Source organism: Pithys albifrons, chromosome 13 (genome assembly GCF_047495875.1).
Source record: "Pithys albifrons albifrons isolate INPA30051 chromosome 13, PitAlb_v1, whole genome shotgun sequence".
NCBI classification, from domain to species: Eukaryota; Metazoa; Chordata; class Aves; order Passeriformes; family Thamnophilidae; genus Pithys; species Pithys albifrons.
The window spans coordinates 15,719,076-15,738,342 of record NC_092470.1 but is presented as its reverse complement, the minus strand read 5'-3'; the positions used below and the strand labels follow the sequence as shown (position 1 = coordinate 15,738,342).

At 44.4% G+C, this 19,267-nt stretch overlaps 1 protein-coding gene across 11 annotated transcripts in view; it reads right to left on the bottom strand.

Annotated features, from left to right (window-relative positions):
* The window catches only part of CHD2 (chromodomain helicase DNA binding protein 2), an 86,709-nt gene that overhangs the window by 12,813 nt on the left and 54,629 nt on the right, over positions 1-19,267 (bottom strand). For all 11 annotated transcript variants that reach the window (XM_071568789.1, XM_071568792.1, XM_071568791.1 and 8 more), the window contains 23 exons: positions 18,846-18,907; positions 17,542-17,664; positions 17,093-17,239; positions 16,070-16,203; positions 15,192-15,417; positions 14,379-14,479; positions 13,698-13,742; positions 13,368-13,543; positions 12,563-12,687; positions 11,722-11,938; positions 11,005-11,094; positions 9,953-10,143; positions 8,768-8,956; positions 8,102-8,264; positions 7,584-7,736; positions 7,024-7,095; positions 5,729-5,878; positions 4,961-5,109; positions 4,384-4,480; positions 3,570-3,662; positions 2,912-3,085; positions 1,831-2,006; positions 342-383 (listed from right to left, as the gene is read on the bottom strand). In XM_071568789.1, coding sequence (XP_071424890.1) covers positions 342-383; positions 1,831-2,006; positions 2,912-3,085; positions 3,570-3,662; positions 4,384-4,480; positions 4,961-5,109; positions 5,729-5,878; positions 7,024-7,095; positions 7,584-7,736; positions 8,102-8,264; positions 8,768-8,956; positions 9,953-10,143; positions 11,005-11,094; positions 11,722-11,938; positions 12,563-12,687; positions 13,368-13,543; positions 13,698-13,742; positions 14,379-14,479; positions 15,192-15,417; positions 16,070-16,203; positions 17,093-17,239; positions 17,542-17,664; positions 18,846-18,907 — 3,095 coding nt within the window. The remainder of the gene's footprint in view (positions 1-341; positions 384-1,830; positions 2,007-2,911; positions 3,086-3,569; positions 3,663-4,383; positions 4,481-4,960; positions 5,110-5,728; positions 5,879-7,023; positions 7,096-7,583; positions 7,737-8,101; positions 8,265-8,767; positions 8,957-9,952; positions 10,144-11,004; positions 11,095-11,721; positions 11,939-12,562; positions 12,688-13,367; positions 13,544-13,697; positions 13,743-14,378; positions 14,480-15,191; positions 15,418-16,069; positions 16,204-17,092; positions 17,240-17,541; positions 17,665-18,845; positions 18,908-19,267) is intronic.

The window sequence follows — 19,267 nt, the reverse complement described above, 5'->3', positions numbered from 1 at the left end:
GATGCTCTGAATTCAGTCTCAAGACTAATGTGCATAGAGAAGCTTGGCAAGTGTTTTGGGTAGCATTTGCTGTTCCAACAGCTGCTCCCTCTCTTTTCTAGGCAGAGTGGGAATGCCCCAAGGGCTGGACCCTGCCAGCAGGACAATGCTGTTACAGCCCGGCGCCACAACTGCTTGAGATGCTTTTGGCCAGCGTTCATCAGTGCCCATCTGAGACACGAGGGACTGCACAGCACTGTCTGGGTTCCTGATGACATGACAGCAGTGTGTGCCTGGCTGTGCAAAGAAATACAATGTCCCTCCATGATTCCCCTCTGGAGCTGGGCCAGGGTGGGACTCACCTTTCAAGAGGCAATCCAAACTTCTTGTAAGCCTTGATAAACCTAAGGAAAAAAAACCAAAAAACTAAACTAACTGCCATAAAAAGTAGGTCCAGTATCACAGAGACACTTGAATATATTAATTGCAGCCTGCCACATTATCACCCTTGCATTCCACACTGATTACCTCAACATCCCTCAGCACTGGGAAGCTTTGTCCATTAGCCCCCACAAAAAGTTTTGTGACCTTGGCTGGAGAAGAACACAACATTATTATGAATGTTGAGTGTTTGACAGATGACAAAAAACCCCAAAAAACAAAAAAGAGGAGAGTCATAACTGTACTGTAAAAATAAATCAGAAGAAAGTACTGGCTCACACCATGTTGGTAATTATTAACTTCATTTTTCCAAGAAGAAAAGAGGCATTAAATCAATGTCATTAGTAAATTTAAGGCTCAGGCTGTAAATGTGGCAACTCATCACAGAAACCCAAGTGAGGTTCAATCCATCACAGAAGTTTGTAATCAAGGATTGCTATTTATTTTTATGTCTTATTTTTATTGTAAAAATCCCTGCCATGGCTAACACAACTTTAGACCAAGAGTCAGATATTGTTTCTGCAACTGAACAGTGCCTTATGCTGGTAGTAGACCAAATGGCTACAATTACAGGTTATTTTTAAAATTCATTTTTTGTCTTCTTTTTTTCATCTTTTCCTCTTTCAGTCTCTTTCTGCTATATCACAACAACCTAAATGGCTGCTCTATTCTATACTGCATATCCTTCCTGCCTCCATGGTTTCAAGATGGATATGGGGTAGCCACAGTCTGGTATCTCCTGCTTAAAAATATACCAAATCAGATATAGAGTCAAGGAAACCTGACAACCTTCTCTATTCCATCTTTGGCTGAACATCAGCACAGAACCGTAAGACAAAGATCTTTGGTAAAGATTTAAGAATTAGAAGATACAAGAAGAAAATAACACTCAGGAAGTCAGCCCCCAGCTGCCTTCAAGGACTGACACATAACCACTGGGATCAAGGGGACCAGTGCTTCTCATGGGGTCACTTTGCCAGAGCCTGCCTTTTACTTAGAGCTTAAATCAGCAGGATGACTGCCAGATAAATGTCAGGAAGGCCAGACCACTTGGCTTTTCCAGCTCTGTATCTCATGGCACCTAAGACCTCACGTGTTATATGGAATTGCTCAATCCACTTGGCCCAGAAAAGGTGGTTACAACAAGGATTAATTTTAGGAACATACCAGCTTCACCGTAGCCTGACTAAAGACAATCCAGTCCATTCTTCACTGACCTGTATGGTAAGGTCATCAGCTCGGAGCAAACTGAATTATATAAAGATGCAGAAGCTGTCCCAATGAACCAGCTCCATCTAAACCACTGACATGCTCACAGGTGAACACTTCCTGGATTAATATGGGATTTTCTCCACCTGCATGGGGTTTCTATATTTGTTTCCTGAACAGTCTCTTGTGCTCAGCACTAACCTCCTGATTTCAGCATCGGTAAATCCTTCCACAGTGTCTTTTCTAACACTCCGGGGACGTCCCCTGCGCTTTGGTCTCTTCTCATCATCAGTGTCGTCAGTCTCGCTTTCTGATCCAGATGATCTCTGTAGCCTTCTCTTAGTTTCTGCATCTGATTCACTGTCATTTGTCTGAGCCTGTACGAACCAGAAAAACAAGAGAGCAATTAATAAGTCCTAATCTAATCAGCTAATACCTTCTCTGTCCCTCCTGCACTGGCACTATTTAATGTACAGGCCGTAAAACACCCCAGCATTCATTCCTGAAGATGCAGGAGCACATAACCACCCCACAGAGGCTGCACACCCTTGCAGTTTCCAGATGGCAAAGGCTCTGGTGATCATCCTTCCCGCACAGCCAGCAGTTTCATAACTGCATTTTGATTTACTAAGGCTACAAGAAGCATTAAAACACATTGATTTCCATGGGTTTGTGCCACAGTCCCTTAGACTATTTTGAAAACCAGGACTTCTTTGAAATTAATCTGGATTCATCCAATATCAGTTTTCCTTCTCTCTATGTTTTTCCCCAGCTCATTCCAGAGAACAATCCATAACCTGTAAAAGATCCATATCCCAGAAGAGCTTCCTTGCACAGCCAGCTTTTTTTTGGATTGGGGCAGATTCCATCAAAGAAAGAAGAACCTGGAAAGAGACCATCTCTTTTGCTCCTCAAGATCCCCATTTAGGCAAGAGCAACCCAGGGAGCTAGAGAATCCAAGGAAAGGAAACAGCCAGAAAATGGCATACTCTGCAGTAAAATCCAACACAGTTGGATACTTTGCCTTGTCATCACAACAGGTTCTCTTTAATTTTGTTTGTTAAGATGAGTCGCACCAAATCTAGTCTATGCCCTCACATTGCATCCCAAACCATGGCCCCAGTGCATGATGCTAACAAGAAGGCAATGTTCTGCCTCTGTGCTTTATTCCCAGTCAGCTCTGGAAGAGAGAAAGAAGTTCAGATGGCAAGGAGGCTTCACTTGAACACTGCCTTTGCCAGCTCTTGCCTCCTGCCTCTCAGCTACTTGAGATGGGCTGTACCTTTTTAGTTGAGCTCCGGATTCGAGGCAGCATGTAGATTTCCTCCAACTCTTTCTGTCTCTCTTCCTCCTCCACCTTCTTCCTCTGTTCCTCTGGAATGATATCATCCCAGTCCTTCTGAGACCGCTCATCCAGCTCTGTCTCTTCTTCCTCCATGGTTGCAAAGTTGGCGACCTTTTACAAGCACAAGAAAAATTTTAGCAATTCCCTCCCCTGGCAGGAACACTCCTGAGCTGTCTGCTAAGCCTCAACTCCTTCCCCATAGGAATTCTGCCAACACTTCCATAAACTACTTCATAATTAATTCCTATGTCACTACATTCCTGGTTTCTTGCCATGTTTTTGGACTAACAGCTTTTGAGGAAGTACGTGCAGTTTAAGAAGTACTGCTGAGCCTGTGTAAATTACTGGCTTTGTTTCCAAATTTGGTAAATTCTGCACTTTATTCACAGCCTTCGAAACCACTTACTTGAAATTAAATTAATACCTACATCAGGGGCGTTGGAAATAGATGATCTTTAAGGCCCCTTCCAACCCAAACCATTCTGTGATTCCATGATCTCTCTGAGGTGTTCCTGCCTGTTACTGACCTTGCCACCATGGCAGGATGTGGGGACCCACATTGCCACACCCCACTAGAGAGCCTGGGGGTCCGTACCTTGAACTGGGAGAGGAGCTCGTCGGTGGCACTGGTGGACACTTCATTCTCCCGCGTTTCAGCCAGACGCAGAATCTCATCGATGTCCATCTCCTACCAGTCAGAGAGAAGGAGGGATAAAGCAGAGGGCACTGAGCACAGCGGGATGTAAGAGGCTTTGAGAAGAGGCTCGTGTGCTGATATGAGCTAAATAAAGTGCAAATATCTTCAGGGTGCCATCCCCAAGGGCAGGGATGAACTATCTCAAGTGGCACAACAGAATATAAATAAGGTGACAGGACAGAAGAAAAGGACTATCAAGGCTGAACAGTCAGGAAAATTTCCAGACAGTGAGATATATGAACTGTGGACTGTTGCCCTCAGGAGAAGCTCTGCTGCTTGAGCCATTTAGAGAATTGGTCGAAGCACTCAATACCATATTGTCAAGCAATGCTGCTCCAAGGCAGGAGAAGGCGACCTATTCACTTCACTGTGCTGACTACTGCTCAGAGAACAACCAAAAAAGGATGTTGAGTAAGTGCTCAGAAGAGGCAGAGAGGAGCTTTCAGCAGGTTGTGCTATAACTAGCTAACAAATCCTCAGCAGACAAGGGACTCCCTTGGTGACCATTACTATTTAATCCCCAACAACTAGGCTCTTCTCAACCCCCTGATACTCCAATCCCAGAGTCTTCCCTCAGCTTCTCCAGACTCACACACGTCCTATTCACTGCCCTGCTCTCGGGGACAGAAGTACAAAGTGGGACCAACCACACACAATCCCTCATGCAGACCTGCAGAGGACAACAAACTATGTAATTTCAATTTCAAACTACCTGAGGCTCTGACTCTTCCCCTTCAAGCTCCTTGAAGAGATCTTCAGCTCCAAACTTCAGAATAGCTGTCAGCTCCTCCTTGTTGAAAGGATTTGAGCTACAAGAACAAGTGAGAAGGAAAAGGTGTTTTGAGCCGTTAAGTCAGTGCTGCTACAGCACAAAATCATATCCATGGTTTTCCTAATTGAAGCAAGGAGTACGTTTTCTATCTAGCACTATAAAAAAGCATTTTTATTAATCTCTTTCCTGCTCTAGCACAAATAATGACTGTAAGGGGAGTCACTGCCAAAGTGCACCTGTTCCACAACCACTACCAAGTTCCCTCAGACCAGGATGATCTCTAGGTGGAAGGCAGAAGGCAAAAAAAGCAATGCATTAAAAATAGGTTTTAATTTCCAATCATCTTTATCCTCTGGGTCCAAATTAATGGCTGCATAAGCCAAATCAGTGGAAGCTGCCATTATTTGTTAGTCTTCTGCCCTGTATCCTATCCAGCAAATATTGGGCAATACCAGCAGGTGAGGCTGGTGATGCCACATGCTGCTCCAGACATCTCTGCCTCCTGACAGTCACATACTTGGATCTCCCAGAGTTGTTGTCCAAAACAGTTCGGCCAGTGGTGTCCATACGCTGGATAACCAAATGATCCAGCACCATTTTCTTCTTGGCTCTCTCAATGATCTCCTCCTCCACTGTCCCCTTTGTGACCAGGCGGTAAATATTCACCTGAGGGGCAAAAAGAGAACAGAGCTATTTCCTGGACCTGAACACGCTCTGCTGACACAGCAATGCAACCCTCAGCTGTTTCACAGGAGACTGGTCTGCTGACATTGTCTTTTCACACACAGATGTGGTTTTTCAGAATAAAAACAAGCACATTCTCTACATCTCATGGGACCTAGTTAAGATCATGATGGTTAAAACACATCTTGTAATGTGCCTAAGCAGAGAGTAAATTTTCTTCTGAAACAATCATGCTAAATTCAAACTAGCACCAAACTTTTCACATACCTAATAAACCCCCCAGTAAAGGTGATGCTTTACTTGCTAAGTTTTTCAGGGCAAGAAAGAACAGAGTCTGTTAGGCTGAGAACTGTAACAGGTTGGGCTCTTGGGTTTGAACCATCCCAGAACCGAAAGCCAACAGAAAGACTTGGCATCTGGCAAATTTGGGCCATTTTTTTGTCTCCTAGTTTTTCAGTGAGATTCCCTGCAGTTGCCAGCACTCTCTGGAGTAACGACTGGGGCAAAAAGATCACATTTTCAGAAGCTCTGGTGTGGTAGGAGCCTGTTTAGATGCTCATACTGAAGCCACAGAGAAAACAACCCAGGCAGCTTTTCTGACCTGCTTCTTTTGTCCAATTCGGTGAGCTCGGGCCTGAGCCTGAAGATCATTTTGGGGGTTCCAGTCCGAATCAAAGATAACAACAGTATCAGCAGAAGCCAAATTAATTCCAAGCCCTCCAGCTCGTGTTGATAATAAGAAACAGAAGTCCTGGGGAGGGAAAAAAAAGGTATCCATGAGTTAGCCAGCCTGCAACTGTGGACATAAAATAGCAATGGTGACTCAAAAGCTCTACGAGGAAATGGAAGGCTCTGTTGCACTCATGCTTCTTAAAGAAGAAAAAGGATTTCCCTCCCGTGTACCCTGCTCACACAGGCTAAGCACCACTGGTCTTTAGACCAGGACTAATGGCGGGGCAGTGCTGGCAGGGGTTAAAGATGTGCTAATCTAGGTATGCATCAACCTGGGACAGCAACAAAGCAGCTCAGAGCAAGGGCACCTTGGAGTCACTTCTGAAGGTCAGACCACCAGACTCCTACAAAGGCAGCAGACAACATCTGCTTTTTCTTGCCTGAATCCTGCAGGGAGTGAGATCAGCAACTAACAGACTGCTCAAGTCACTGCCCAAGGGCACAGGATGCCAAGATGCCTGAGCCCCTACAGATGCCCTCAGAAGAGGGGAAAGGGCAAGTTCTTATGGGCATTTGTGCTCCTTCCCCATTCATGCTGCTGTTTCCTTCTTATTTTCATTTGTTAACTTTCCTGCAACCACGAAGAGTCTGTGTATCTCCTGTGTCAGCCAAGAATTCCCTTCCACCCCAGGCTTCTGGAGTGAGGAAAGGTATTTGTCATGGCTGGGCTGACTGACACAAAAACAAGGGCCTTGCACCAGTCACTGTGAGTCAGCAGTCCTGGATGAGAGGTTTGAGATGCCCTCTCCTACTATACTGGAGACTTTTACCTCCAAAACCAGACTCCACTGCTTGACAACACTTAAAATCCTCCTTTTGCCTTTGCCATTTCATATGCAAAAAGAGCTTCAGTCTACAATCAATTAGCAAGCATTTCATTCTCTAGACCACAGGGAGAGAATTGCTGAATTCTAGCTCTTCCCAGCCTCCAGGACTTTCTGGAGATGTGACTTGCAGCCCTATTCCTTGGAAGCGGAAGATTTAAAATAAGCAGTATGGCCAGTTACAAAACCTGGTATAGCTGTCTCTTTAAAAGTATCTGGGTTCCTGGTGAAAGAAATCAACTGAACTGATCCCCTCATGGCAGTCACAACCTGTGGCTCAGCCACAACACCCAGTGCCTGGGCAGCCCACCCGGACCCTCCTGGGGCAGGACTGTGGTACCTCAGAGCCGTCGGCGTTGAAGTGATCCAGCGCCTGCTTTCGGATCTCCCCCTTGATTGAGCCGTCCAAGCGCTGGAAAGATCAACAATAATGATAAAAGAAAGAAGGTAAAGGAGCCCTGAGGAACTGCTGCACCCAGGTTCTGAGAGCCCTACAGCCCCCTTTGCAGCCTGCAGCATTTAACTGTTAAAAATAACCACCAATTAAAAATAATGGCACTGCCTCAGCTGTGTCACAAGGACAGGGGAGATGCTCAGGGAACAGTCACACAGCGGGTGACACCACAGCTCCTGTTACAGGCTCCCAGCCAGGCTCTCTGTGTTCACTCTTCTCAGGGTTTATCATAGGACACAGCCCAAAGCAGGGGCCTGTCAAAGGAGTTTTGCAGAGATGGGGCCACACTGAAATGAAGGGACATTCCAGTTCCCTCCAGTAAGTGCAACCTGTAATCCCAGCCACCAATCTCTGCAAAACTCAGTGACTCCCATTGCTAAAGCTCCCTCTGCATTTTCACACATTTTCAAGAGAACTCCACTATTTTCCATGCTGATGTTTCTCACCTGAAAAGGATAGTGTTTGATAGTCAGGTACTCTGCCAGGATGTCCAGCATCCTCACCATCTGGGAGAAGATCAGCACTCTATTGCCTCTCTCCCGCAGCCTGGTCAGCAGCTTGTCCAAAAGAATTAGCTTTCCACTGCTCCTGATCAGAGACTGAAGAAATAATCATCATTCCAGCTGATGTTTTCCAATCTTACATTGCACAGACCTGCTTCTTTTGGGATCATGCATCTCTTGTACATCTCTAATCAAATCATCTGGATTTACAAAGCAGAGGCCACACACAAAATGAATCAATCAAGACAGATCTTACACTGCCTGCAGCTCCTGCTCTAGATCACCACAAAATATTGCCTTCATTGAAAGTGGAGGACTAGGGGTTCAAGTGGCTTAATCGTGAGGACTATTTCTAAAAGAGAAGCCACAGAAGCCAAAGCTTCACCAGATCTTATCTTGCTGGGAGGACAGAATAAAGAGGGAAGTTAAGAAAAAAGGTGGTGACCAAAGGCACCACTCACCTGCAGAGTCTCAAGGCCATTCTCTTTCTCATTTTCCTCAGGAGGTTTGATAAGGTAGCAATGGTTGCAGCACTTTTTCAATTCCATCACAATGTTCAGGAAACCAGATGTGCTTCCCCTCGTTCCCTTTGAAAGAGCTTTGTAGTTTCTTGTCAAAATCCACCTGCAGGCAGGAAAATGAAAGTCCAGATCACTTCACAGAGCAGAGTGGACATGCTGGAATCCTGGAAGAACAAAAACCTCTGGGATGTGTCATTCAGGCGTCAGTCTACTTCCCTCCCTCCATCTCTCCTCAATTCTTTTACAGGACATTGCTCTTTCCTCACTATAAACCCTTACTTTCCCATTGATATTATCATAGTTTAATATTGGACAACATCACAGTTTTGTGCAGATCTTTACTCCCTCAGAAAAGACAAACTCTGTCCTGCAAAGCTGGCCAGCTGAACTGTATTACTCTACAAGAGCATCTCCAGTGGTCTGGAGATGATTTTTTGAAGGCAACATACCAACTACCCTGCCTCAGATTCCTACTGGGAAGCTCCTGGTATGACAGGTGATGGCTGTCATATTGCACTCTGAAGGCCACAGTATCCAGAGTATATTGAAATACATTCCCAAGTCCCATTACTACTGGCACTCCCAGTAACTTATTAAATGACTCACTTGTAATACTGTTTCTGCAGAGCAGACATTTCCACCCGGAGGATCTGCTCCACTTTGGCTGGCAAAGATTTCTCCACATCCTTCTTTACTCTGCGTAGGAGAAAAGGCTCCAGGACTTTGTGAAGGCTCTGGTAGCCATTCTCTCTACCTTTCCCATGATCCTCTTCAAAATCCTCCCAGAACTCAAACCTAGAAACAGAAATGCAGAGCAGGGAGGGGGTCAGAATATCTCATCTTATGGCACCCAACAGCATCTATCAGATACACTTCTTACTGCATAGGACAGGAGATCATGCATTCAATGAAACACAGTGGAAGATAACAGGTTCCCTCTGCCCTTGCTAACCAAACAGATTGGTGGCAAAGCTAGAAGTTCTCTGGCCTTAGATGCCTTCCTAACATCTTTTATTTGAGCTCCACGCTGACTCCTAAGACCCAAACTTCCAAGTTTGCCAATATTTTGCTTTGCTGGCATCTACCTGGCAGCAGTTTATGAACTTTCCACAGTGTCTTCTCCCAGGCAGGGCTTTGACAACTGGACTATGTTTTACCCTGCTCTGAAGGCTCCTTTGGATTGCTGCTTCCTCTGACATCTACTTTGAAAAGTGGAGATCTGCTCCTCTCCTCTACTGGGGAGACCTCAAACCTATCTTTCTCTCTTCTTCTGATCCAACAAAAAGAATCTGGGGGACAGCTCTTTTTTCAGTCAAACTTGATTTTAGTGAGCTTTGGGGCATGCTTGCCTAAGCAATGCCCATAACTCATTTTATTTAAAAAAACCCAAAATATTTGTTATACTGAGGACACACAGTCAGCCAACAGCACTGTCCTGGAGTGACACTCCCAGAGCCAGCCATGAAATGGTTGGCAAGGGTGCCTGAACCACAGTGTACTGGAAACCTCAGAAATGGCTGATTGCTTAAAACAAGTTAAGCTCTTTAGAGATGGCTCGAAGACAGCAGACAGATTTAAAAGGCATGGATCAGGTTTCCCCATTCAGTTTGCTGCCAGAAATACTCCTCATCTTAGTTATTTAACCTCTGATTTTCCCCAAAAATGTCTGTTCCCCTTTCATTGCTGTCATTCCACCAAGTGGATTTAATTCAGGGATTTCTGCCATGCTGCACTCCCTTGTGCTTATTTAACAGACAAGAATGGACACAGACATTTCTTGGAAGGACTCACTTCTCTGGCATGATGAAATGCAGCAGCGACCAGAGCTCCTTGAGTGAATTTTGAAGCGGGGTGCCGGTGATCAGCAGTCTGTGGTTTGACTTGAAATCAATCAATGTTTTGTACAGCAAAGAGTCGTCATTTTTCAACCGATGGGCTTCATCCACGCCTAGAAAGGCCCAGTTAATACTTCCCAAAACAGTCTGGAGAAAGAGAAGGAAAAATCATAGGTGCCAAGAAGATGCTGGGTCAGGCAAGCACCACCACCTTGCCCAGGCCTCTCTCTCCATGGCCAGAAAGTACTGCAGTGTGTGCGGTTCAGGATGTCCTGCCCCAGCCAGAGTTGGCTCACAAGAGTTTCTTGCTAACAAAATTTGAGGACCAAGATGCCTACACTAGTTTTGCCTCCCCAGAAATAAAAAGGCTAACAATCCTGCCACACCTGGATAGTCTTGCAGTAACTACAGCTGTTTTAATCCTCCTTTGCTTTACCCAGAAAGCACAGTCCTCCCCAAGCTCTTTATTCCACTCTTTCCCTGCTCCTGGGACCCTGGGTAGTGCTAGTCTCACTGCAGCAGCAGCAGCAGAAAAGCAGATGAACAAGACTAAAAATTCAGGTAATCTGAGAGCTGTGATTTTTATTTTGTTTTCCTCTTTTTTTAAGCTTTTTTTTTCTGCTAGGACTCAGTGATGCATTGACAGGGCTGGTGAGTATGTCCTACGCAGACAGATTTCTCCAAGGTGTAAAAATGTAGATATTGTTGACACTGTGGCCAGAGGTTCAGTGTAATGTTAATGTAATAAGCTTAAATTAAATCAGGTAAAAGTCCAGCTACTGCCCTGCCAGACGTCTTACAGGTAAAAAGAATAAAACAACTGTGCAGCCCAAGACTGAAGAGACTCTAACATGTCTCACATTCCCTGTGCATTACTGGCAAGCAAAAGGAAATAGTAACTGCCTGTTCTCCATCACCACAGAGGGAAGAGGTGAAACTCACCAGCTGGCTTCTCCCTTTGAAAATGAGAGAAATCTTAAGTAAAAACATTCTTGATCCATTTCTCACCTTATCCTTGAGGAGGATCTCATATGTTGTGATAAGTGCATTAAATTTCAATCTTTTAGACTGAGAATGGATCCACTCATATTCACGTATCTGTGAGAGGAGAGAGATGTTAGCCTCAACCAAGATTATCAAAAGGAAAGAGTTAACAATCATAACTTTAACATAGTTGTAGCCAGAGACTCCGAGAGAGTCCAAAACCCTGTTGTTCAAGGTGCCATTTGATGAGCTAAGGGTGCCCAAGGAGCAGCTTGTTTTAGTGCACACAGGGATCAGCTGCACTCGCACAGGTAACAAAATTAGGTCAATTTGCTGTTGTGACTTGAACCTCACCAGCTAAACAAATGCATCACCTCACCATGGACATCACTAGATTCCCAACACCACTGTGCTCTGTCATGTAAATAATTCCAAACACAGGAGACAAGCACTTTTACTCTGCTGGACTCCTTACTGAAGCATGTTTCAGCCCAGTAGTAGTTTCCAGACTCTCTGAAAAAAACCCAGTATTCCTGTGCTCACTCCAAGAGGGAAAACAAGGTATAAAATTTTGTGCAGCAGAGAATTACACCCATGTGCTGTTACACCGGCTCCAGCTGCCTGCAGTGCTGTCAGTAATATCCAGCAGCCTCTCCAGCAGAACATGTGTCACACAGAAGCTGCTGCTTTACACCCAGTGCTTCAACCCAACCCCTCACCCCTTGCTCTTTGGTTACACACCATGTTCCTGCTCATGAGGTCTCCGATGTAAACCACCACATTTATCTCGGGTGCCCACACTTCAAACTCTCTCTGCCATGAGGTGAGAGTGGACAAGGGCACGACCACCAGGAAAGGGCCATACAGCTGGTGCTGATGGAACAGGTACGACAGGAATGATATTGTCTGAATTGTCTTGCCCAGCCCCATTTCGTCAGCCAGGATCACACTGTTGTTCCTGAGAAAGAGGAGAACAAACAAAAATGCTGTCTGAGTGCATGTTTCCACCACCAGTAATTCAGTGTTCCCTCACAGGAACAGCCATCCATGACAAGGACAGAGAGAGGCAGTGCAAAAATAATTGTCTGAGCACTTCCAAGTGGATCCCAGGAACATCAAGACTGCCAGACTGTACATGGCACAGTAACGTGCAAAAATGAACTATGCTGACTCCAAATTGGAGGACGAAGGCAGAGGGAAATCAGTGGCCTAATTTTAGAAGGACATTTCTCAAAGAATTCAACTGGTATATAAACATGTTGAGCCAGAAACCCTTTTTTCCATTAAGTCAATGGAAAAACTAGGGCTGATATGCACCAGGCTCACACATCAGCTAAATTCAGCATGTGAACAGGCCTAGACAGGGAAAATGCTTTTTGTTTTCACACAAGGTTTTTAAAGTTCATGCTTTAGATAGTTCCTGCTTGCAGTGTCTGCAATGCATCTGGGCATGATAACATTTGAAATCCTTCAAGCTGCAGAAGGAGGGCAGGTAAAGACCTCACTTGAAAACAAGAGGGCCAAATCCTACTGGTATGAAACCCAGGAGACAAAAAATGAACGTCACAGCATCTGTACATACTTGCACCACGAGTGAGCGAGCCAGTTGAGGCCCTCCAGCTGGTAATCCCGCAGCTCCAGGTTCTCACCACCAATGTATGAGGGCTGTTTCTTCAAGGCAACAAACCTTGGTCTCTGCTTCAATACCTGAAAAAAATGCTGCCATAAGTCCAGTGAAGAGAAGGATAAACCAGTCAGTGGTTGAAAGGCTGAAAATTTAGCAATGAAATCTATGAATTCAGCAAAGAGTGTGTTTCTTTTTGTTGATTCAAGTCCATCCACATTTTCCCAGCCAGTGCTTGTGTCTGCATTTCTTGTGATTTGCCTGCTGTCCTCTGGTTCTGATGATCAGGGTTCTGAGCCCCCCAGGAGTGCAGTAAGCTGCACATGAAGCATATGGGTTGGTACAAGCTACACTTTCTTCTTTGTTCTCTTTTGGTTTTTCACCCATTATTTCTGTCCCTCTCCACTGTATCAGCATCTTGCAGGCATTCTTTTTTCCCAGGTGTGTTGTTTTTTCATCCAACTGATGTTAAAACTGCTGCAGCTCCTTCTGAGGAGGAAGCACTTTGCAAGGCTTAATTAAGGCTCCCACTCCCCGGGGGGGACATAATGTTCTTACTGTGCACAGAGTAAATGAAACTCAAAGGGGTTCACATCTCTGTCTGAAGTACAATACAAGAACAGCAAACCACCCTTCCAACACAGGTGGGAGGATGGGAAAATGGTCTCTGACATTTATCCTGACAAAACTTCATGTTCCCACTGCTTGCATCATCCCACAGCCTGGAGAAACCCAGCAAAAGAGAGGAGAGAAGCCAGCAAACCTTGCAGTCCCGGGTGGGAATGGTTTTGGAGTTGTTCCGACTGTTGAAGCTGTCAATACAGTGCTGAAATTTCTTGCTTATCAGAGCCTCATCTTCCCAGCTGCACTCGGCATAGGGCAGCCCCATCCACTTACACAGGTATTCAGGGTCATTTGAGGATGTTTTGCGACTGTTTGCTGTAAAATATGCAAAGCCAAAACCTCAGCACCTGTGGCTGAGTGGCAGAACCACAAGCGCAGTTCAGAGGCTCACACTGAGCTGCCCCTACAGCCACAAGAGAGGTCTTGACAAGTAGGAAAAGTGCAGAGGGACCAAATAATGCTCCTTTACCTGGGAAATCCGAATGTCCCGTGGCAGATTTGCTGGTCTTCACAGCTGTGTTTGGAGAGAGAAGGGAAAGAAGGGTTGGAGCACTGGCAGCCAGCAGAGGGAGCAGGGAATGCTGTCACTGCCACACATCCCACGTTTTTATAGGAATTCTGTTGGGAACAGGTTAAATAGCTCTCCAAGCCGGTTCTCGAAGCAACTGACTGCTGACATTTCTGACTGACATGACTGTGCTATTACTGAAGTACTCAGTAAATGCTGGTTTTATTAATTAACCATGAAAAGCTTAACCCTGAGCTCTCTTGCAGCCTAACCACATCCTCAACCACATCACAGAAAGTGGTCCCTCACAAAAGCCAGGCTTGCACTGCTGCTTTGGATTCAAACGCATTGCATCCAAAGGGCTGAAGTCAAAGAACTTCAGCAGCAGCAACTCGCCCCATACTCCAGGCAGGGAGACTGACTGATTCGTATTGCTTGTAAATACAAATCTGTAAACCTGCATTCCTACTGTCCAAATTTCTGAATTTCACACAATGAAATACACTTACCACCATTTTTTTAAATTCAGAGATAATGGAATACAGGGAAGATGAGAGAGCTGTAGAATTATTTTGCTTTAACAGAGAGATTAAAGACTCTAGTCTTACTTTATGCCTTTATGAAAATGTTAGTTTCACTTACCAATTACTCTCTCCACTATTTGATATTGTTTGTTCAGCTCTGAAGCCAGCTCCTGTTGGCAGTTGAAATATTCTACATCTTCAGGTGATACTTTGCCTAGCCTACATGCAAAAAAACCAAACCAAAAAGGTAATACAATGCTTCTGTCATAATGCTCGTGAATGCCACATATAGAAAATCTACTTTCCTCTATGGTTCTGTCATTCAGACAAGCCACTGGAGCAGACTAATGCTCATATGATATATTTCTTAAATTTCCTATAGTTATAAATCATTACCAAGAAGCAAATGTTCAGACTGTCTCCCTGTTAAACAACATCTTACTCAAATGCATGAATCAGTCTCAAAACCAGAATCAGAGATGGAAGCTGCTATTCCAGCATCACCACTTTGGAAACACACCACAGGTCCTCTTATAGTTCCTGGAGCAGTTGGACATCAACTGATGTAAAAACTTGCATAAGACAAGCCCATAAATAATAAGGGTTAATAAGGCTGAAAGTCCTCACAGCACCACCTGGGCCAGGTGAATTTGTACACCATTTATTTGTAGTCAGCTACCCCAATTCTTAAGCCTTGGAAGTGGCAATAGTGTGGATTTCATGCCTCTTCCTCTCCACTTCATAGACATCAACACCACAAACATCATCTGTGTGAGGGGGGATGTTCACTGGGGGGTAAAGACAGCCCCAAGTTTTATGCATATGAAACACATTTTGCAAGAAGAAATTAAATCTTTTCAGTCACGACTCTGCAAACCTCTGGCTAAAAACAATTTGCCTAAGGCCAAATTGCTGGCTGAGTGAAGCCTACCATTGCTTGATCTCCTCCTCTTTTTTCTTGAAGTTTTCTAGCTTTTTCAGGCCCTTCACTTTCTGCTGCTGCAACGACTCTTCGCTCTCCCAGGTGCTGTGGATGTATGACCAGCCCTTCCATTTGATCAGGTACTGAACTTCCCCCTCATCCTTTTCAGGATCGAAGTCCGCGCTGGGGTTGCCATTGGCTTCAGTCGCATAAACTGTGGTGGAAGCACCAATGGCTGCAAGAGAAATCAGGCTGCAGTCAGTACCTTCACTGTCAATCACTGGACAAGAATTGCATTAGAGCAGGAAGTTATTCTTCTAATATATCTTTTGTGGCAGCACAAAGAATGTCCTACAGATTCTGCAACCCTATAAGGCAGGCACAAAAAGCTTTCCATAAAACAGAATCTTTTTAAGACTCTCTGTCACAAGTACCTTTTCATTAAGTGTAATTCAAAGGCCTCTTGAAAAGTTCACAACCATTCAGTTTTACAAAACCACTTTTGTAACGCTTTGAGAGCAAAACATCGGCTTTATTTTCATTATGGCTTTGTCAACGGGGATATGAAAACTGACTCTACTGGAAGATCTATTTTGTATTTCAAAAAAGAGAAAAGTAGGAATTGCAGAACAATGACTGCATCTTGAAAATGTGTGCAGGTTAAATGAAAGCTGCCAAACACATAAACTAGAGATTTTGGGTTTTTCAATATTGCATGTTACAAAAGCTGTTACAAGATATAAATAAGAGGCACAGAGGAAAGTGAAAAGCACTGAAACAAGACTTGGCCACCTTTTGAAGTTACAAAAGCATTGCACCAGCTCAAGAAAAACTATAAGTATACATAATTGTCATCAGAAGTAAAGGTTTTTACCAGAACTACACACCTCCCTTTTTTCCAAGCCTGATGTCCAAGACTTTCTCAATAGTTTCACTGTTGTCTTGCTGTTCATCAGCTCCTTCCCCAGTCATCTCTATCAGGTCATCAGAATCCGTCTCAAAATCATCATCTTCTTTGTAACTGAATGAACAAAACCAAACTGATATAAACCCCTTGACTCTTCCCAATCCAGAAACACACAGAACAGCACAGACTGGGAGGCACTTTCTCTGGCATTTATCCCAGGGTTTAGGGCATGTTCAGCACATGCATGTCTTAAGTCATCCATTCAGTATTTTTCCTCAAGACCACCCAGATAGCTACACTTGATCAGACTAATCCTTTATCTTGTTCAGGTAGTTTTTCTGACCTTGGCTAATATCAGATGCTCCATAAGGAGGTGGAATGATCACTGCAGCAGAAAAAAGGCTACCAACAGAGAAGGTCTGCACTCTCCAGGGGAAGATTATTTTTTTGTTTAACAACAGAGGTTGCATGGGTGCCTACACTGCTAGGAACTACACTTCTCATCTTTGATGGATGTTTAACCACCACAAAATATTATTTGGGTGGTTCTTTGCAAGTCCCTTACTAAGAGTGCTGAAAGATGAGAAGGCACATTGGGGAAGTGATGAAGCTTTACCTCCACCATGCCTCAACACTCTGTCCCAAGGCATAACCCATCAGCCACTCTCTGACAATTGCTCCCATTCAGCACAGCTGCTCCCTTCTGCTCATTTTCATCTATTATTTGCAATTTTTAATCTCACCTGAGGGTGCTTTAGAAACATTACATAAACTCCCTCACATTTCTCTGAGAGGGACTGGTAAATACTCCTTCCTTTATAGATGGCAAAACAAGATAACGTCAGATGTTCACAGCATGAACCACAAAATAACCACACCTCAGCCACAGGCACTGGCAGGGCAGAGCAGGGTCTCTGAAGGATCATTCAGGCAGTCAGGGCCCTGCCATGCCTCTCTTCCCCAACCAACTCTCATGACTGAGCAACCCCACACTTCTTCATACCTGACATTTTTGGCTGCTCTTCGTCGAGTTTGTCTCTTGGGGGTCTCATCGTCTTCGTCATCATCGTCATCTTCAGATGAGTCTGGTTTCTTTCTCTTCCCACGCTGGATTTTGTGGGGCTTTTTAACACCAGTTTTGGCTACTGTTCTAAAATAAGAATTAAGAAAGCTGTAACACAGCATGGTTTATGTAAACTTCCACTATAGTAAGTCTTTTAGAATGCAGGAATCTCAAATGTTAGACTCCTAAGGGATTTAGTCTATCATGGAAACCACTGTCTCACTCACTGGAGCATTAGATGGGGAGATGAGGGGAGTAACTAAGCCCTGGGTTTACTAGGCCATAAACCAGGGTAACAATGCAGGAAAAAATCCACATTCCTTTAGTGACGAAGATTTTATGTCCACCCAGCAGAGGCAGGAAAAGAGATTGAACCAGCCAGTCCTTACCTCCTTTGCACAGGTCTCCTTGCTTTAATTTTCTTCGGTTCAGGTTCACTCTCTCCGCTGGTGCCTTGCTCCCCTCCATCTTCATCCTCCTCTCCAGCAGAGACCTCTCTTTTCCATTTAATTCTATAGTCAGAAATGTAGGTCATGAAGGGCAATTATATTTCTACATAAATACTTGACTGAGCAGACATCCAAGCCATCAAGGCTGTAACCATAAGGAAAAGTTCCAGACTGCACCCTTGACTGCTCAGAGCAGTGCAGGGGGGTGTAATGGTGCAATCCTCTGCTTTTAGGAAGAACTCTTAGGCACCTGTGTTTTAGTTCACACAGTGGCAGGATTGCCTTGATCTCTTGATTGATTTACTTTTTTTTCTATTTCTGCATTTTTGAAATTGGCTGGAAATATCTGAAGTGCTCATTGTCACTTATGGAGCATGAGCCGCAACATGCACAGTTCCATGAGCTCCTTAGAGCCCAGAAAATGGAGCAAGTCTCTTGCCATCTAAATTCAGGCATTTAAAGTTTCCAAGTGTGAAGCCAAATCAAGTGGAAAGAAGCATGTTCTCTGTGGACAGCTCAGAGCAAAGCTGCAGCTCCAAAATGCCTTTTGAAGGAATCCCTCCTCTGTCCAATGGGGCATGGAGTATCCTCAAGGATCATTCCCCTTGCCCAGGAGAGGTCCATACTGCTGTGTACAACTAATGAAGCGTTTAGGGCAGAATCATGTGGCTGTGTTTCAGTTTTCTCCAGCAGGAAACTCATAGTTCCCTAGTTCACCTTAGTGTTTGGGAAAACTAAAAGATACTTATTAGATGGGAAAATGCAGTAAAATATGACTGTAATTGAACTCACAGTACTCAGACATCTAAAACATTCTTTATGGATTTTTTTTTGTTTTAACAGAGGGTTATAAAAGATAGAGAGGATAATAATTTGGTATTTTATTCTCAGTTAATCAAACAGGTGGGAGGAGAAGGGATTAAATCATTTTAAGCATCTCTGAAGGAGAATCAGTAACCTGATGGAGAAGTGAAAGGGAGACAACAGAAAGTGAACCTGACATTCAGATTCCATCACAGGTATAGTGGGAAAATACAAACAGAAGTTGGGAAATTACATCCACCTGTAGATCTATATTCATACTTTAATTTTAGAAATCCAAAATATTATTACTGGAAATATCAAAATTATTTATTTTACAAGCTCTCCATGTTGACAACTCCTATCACGCAATCACGTGCACTACTGTTTTGAAAAATAAACCAAAGCACCACCATTCAAAACCCTTTCCCTAGAAAACTTACTTTCTTTTCAATTGCTTCTGGCGTCTTCTTTTTGGGCTCTCATTTTCAGATTCACTACTTGCCTTTAATTGAAAAGAAAGAAAATTAGGTTGTAGGCTTCACCCTGGACTGGCTCCTCAAGGATGCAACTGGAACATGTGCACGTGGGCTGAGCCCAGGTCCTTTCCTTGCAGGGCTGAAGGTGCTTTTGTGTGACAGAGCTGTGGCAGAGCAGCCTCAGTGAAGAAGGAAACTCTTCGCAAAGCCTGGAGAGCTCTATAACACGCTCCATCCTGGAGTCCCTGAGCTCAGGACCACTCAGCATCAACCCCCAGTGTCCGTCAGATGCTGTGGCAGCAGCAGCCACCAGACCTACAGTGTGTGCAACACTGCATGGATTACAAACATACAGGGTGACACTGCCCCTGCCAATGAATTATGAT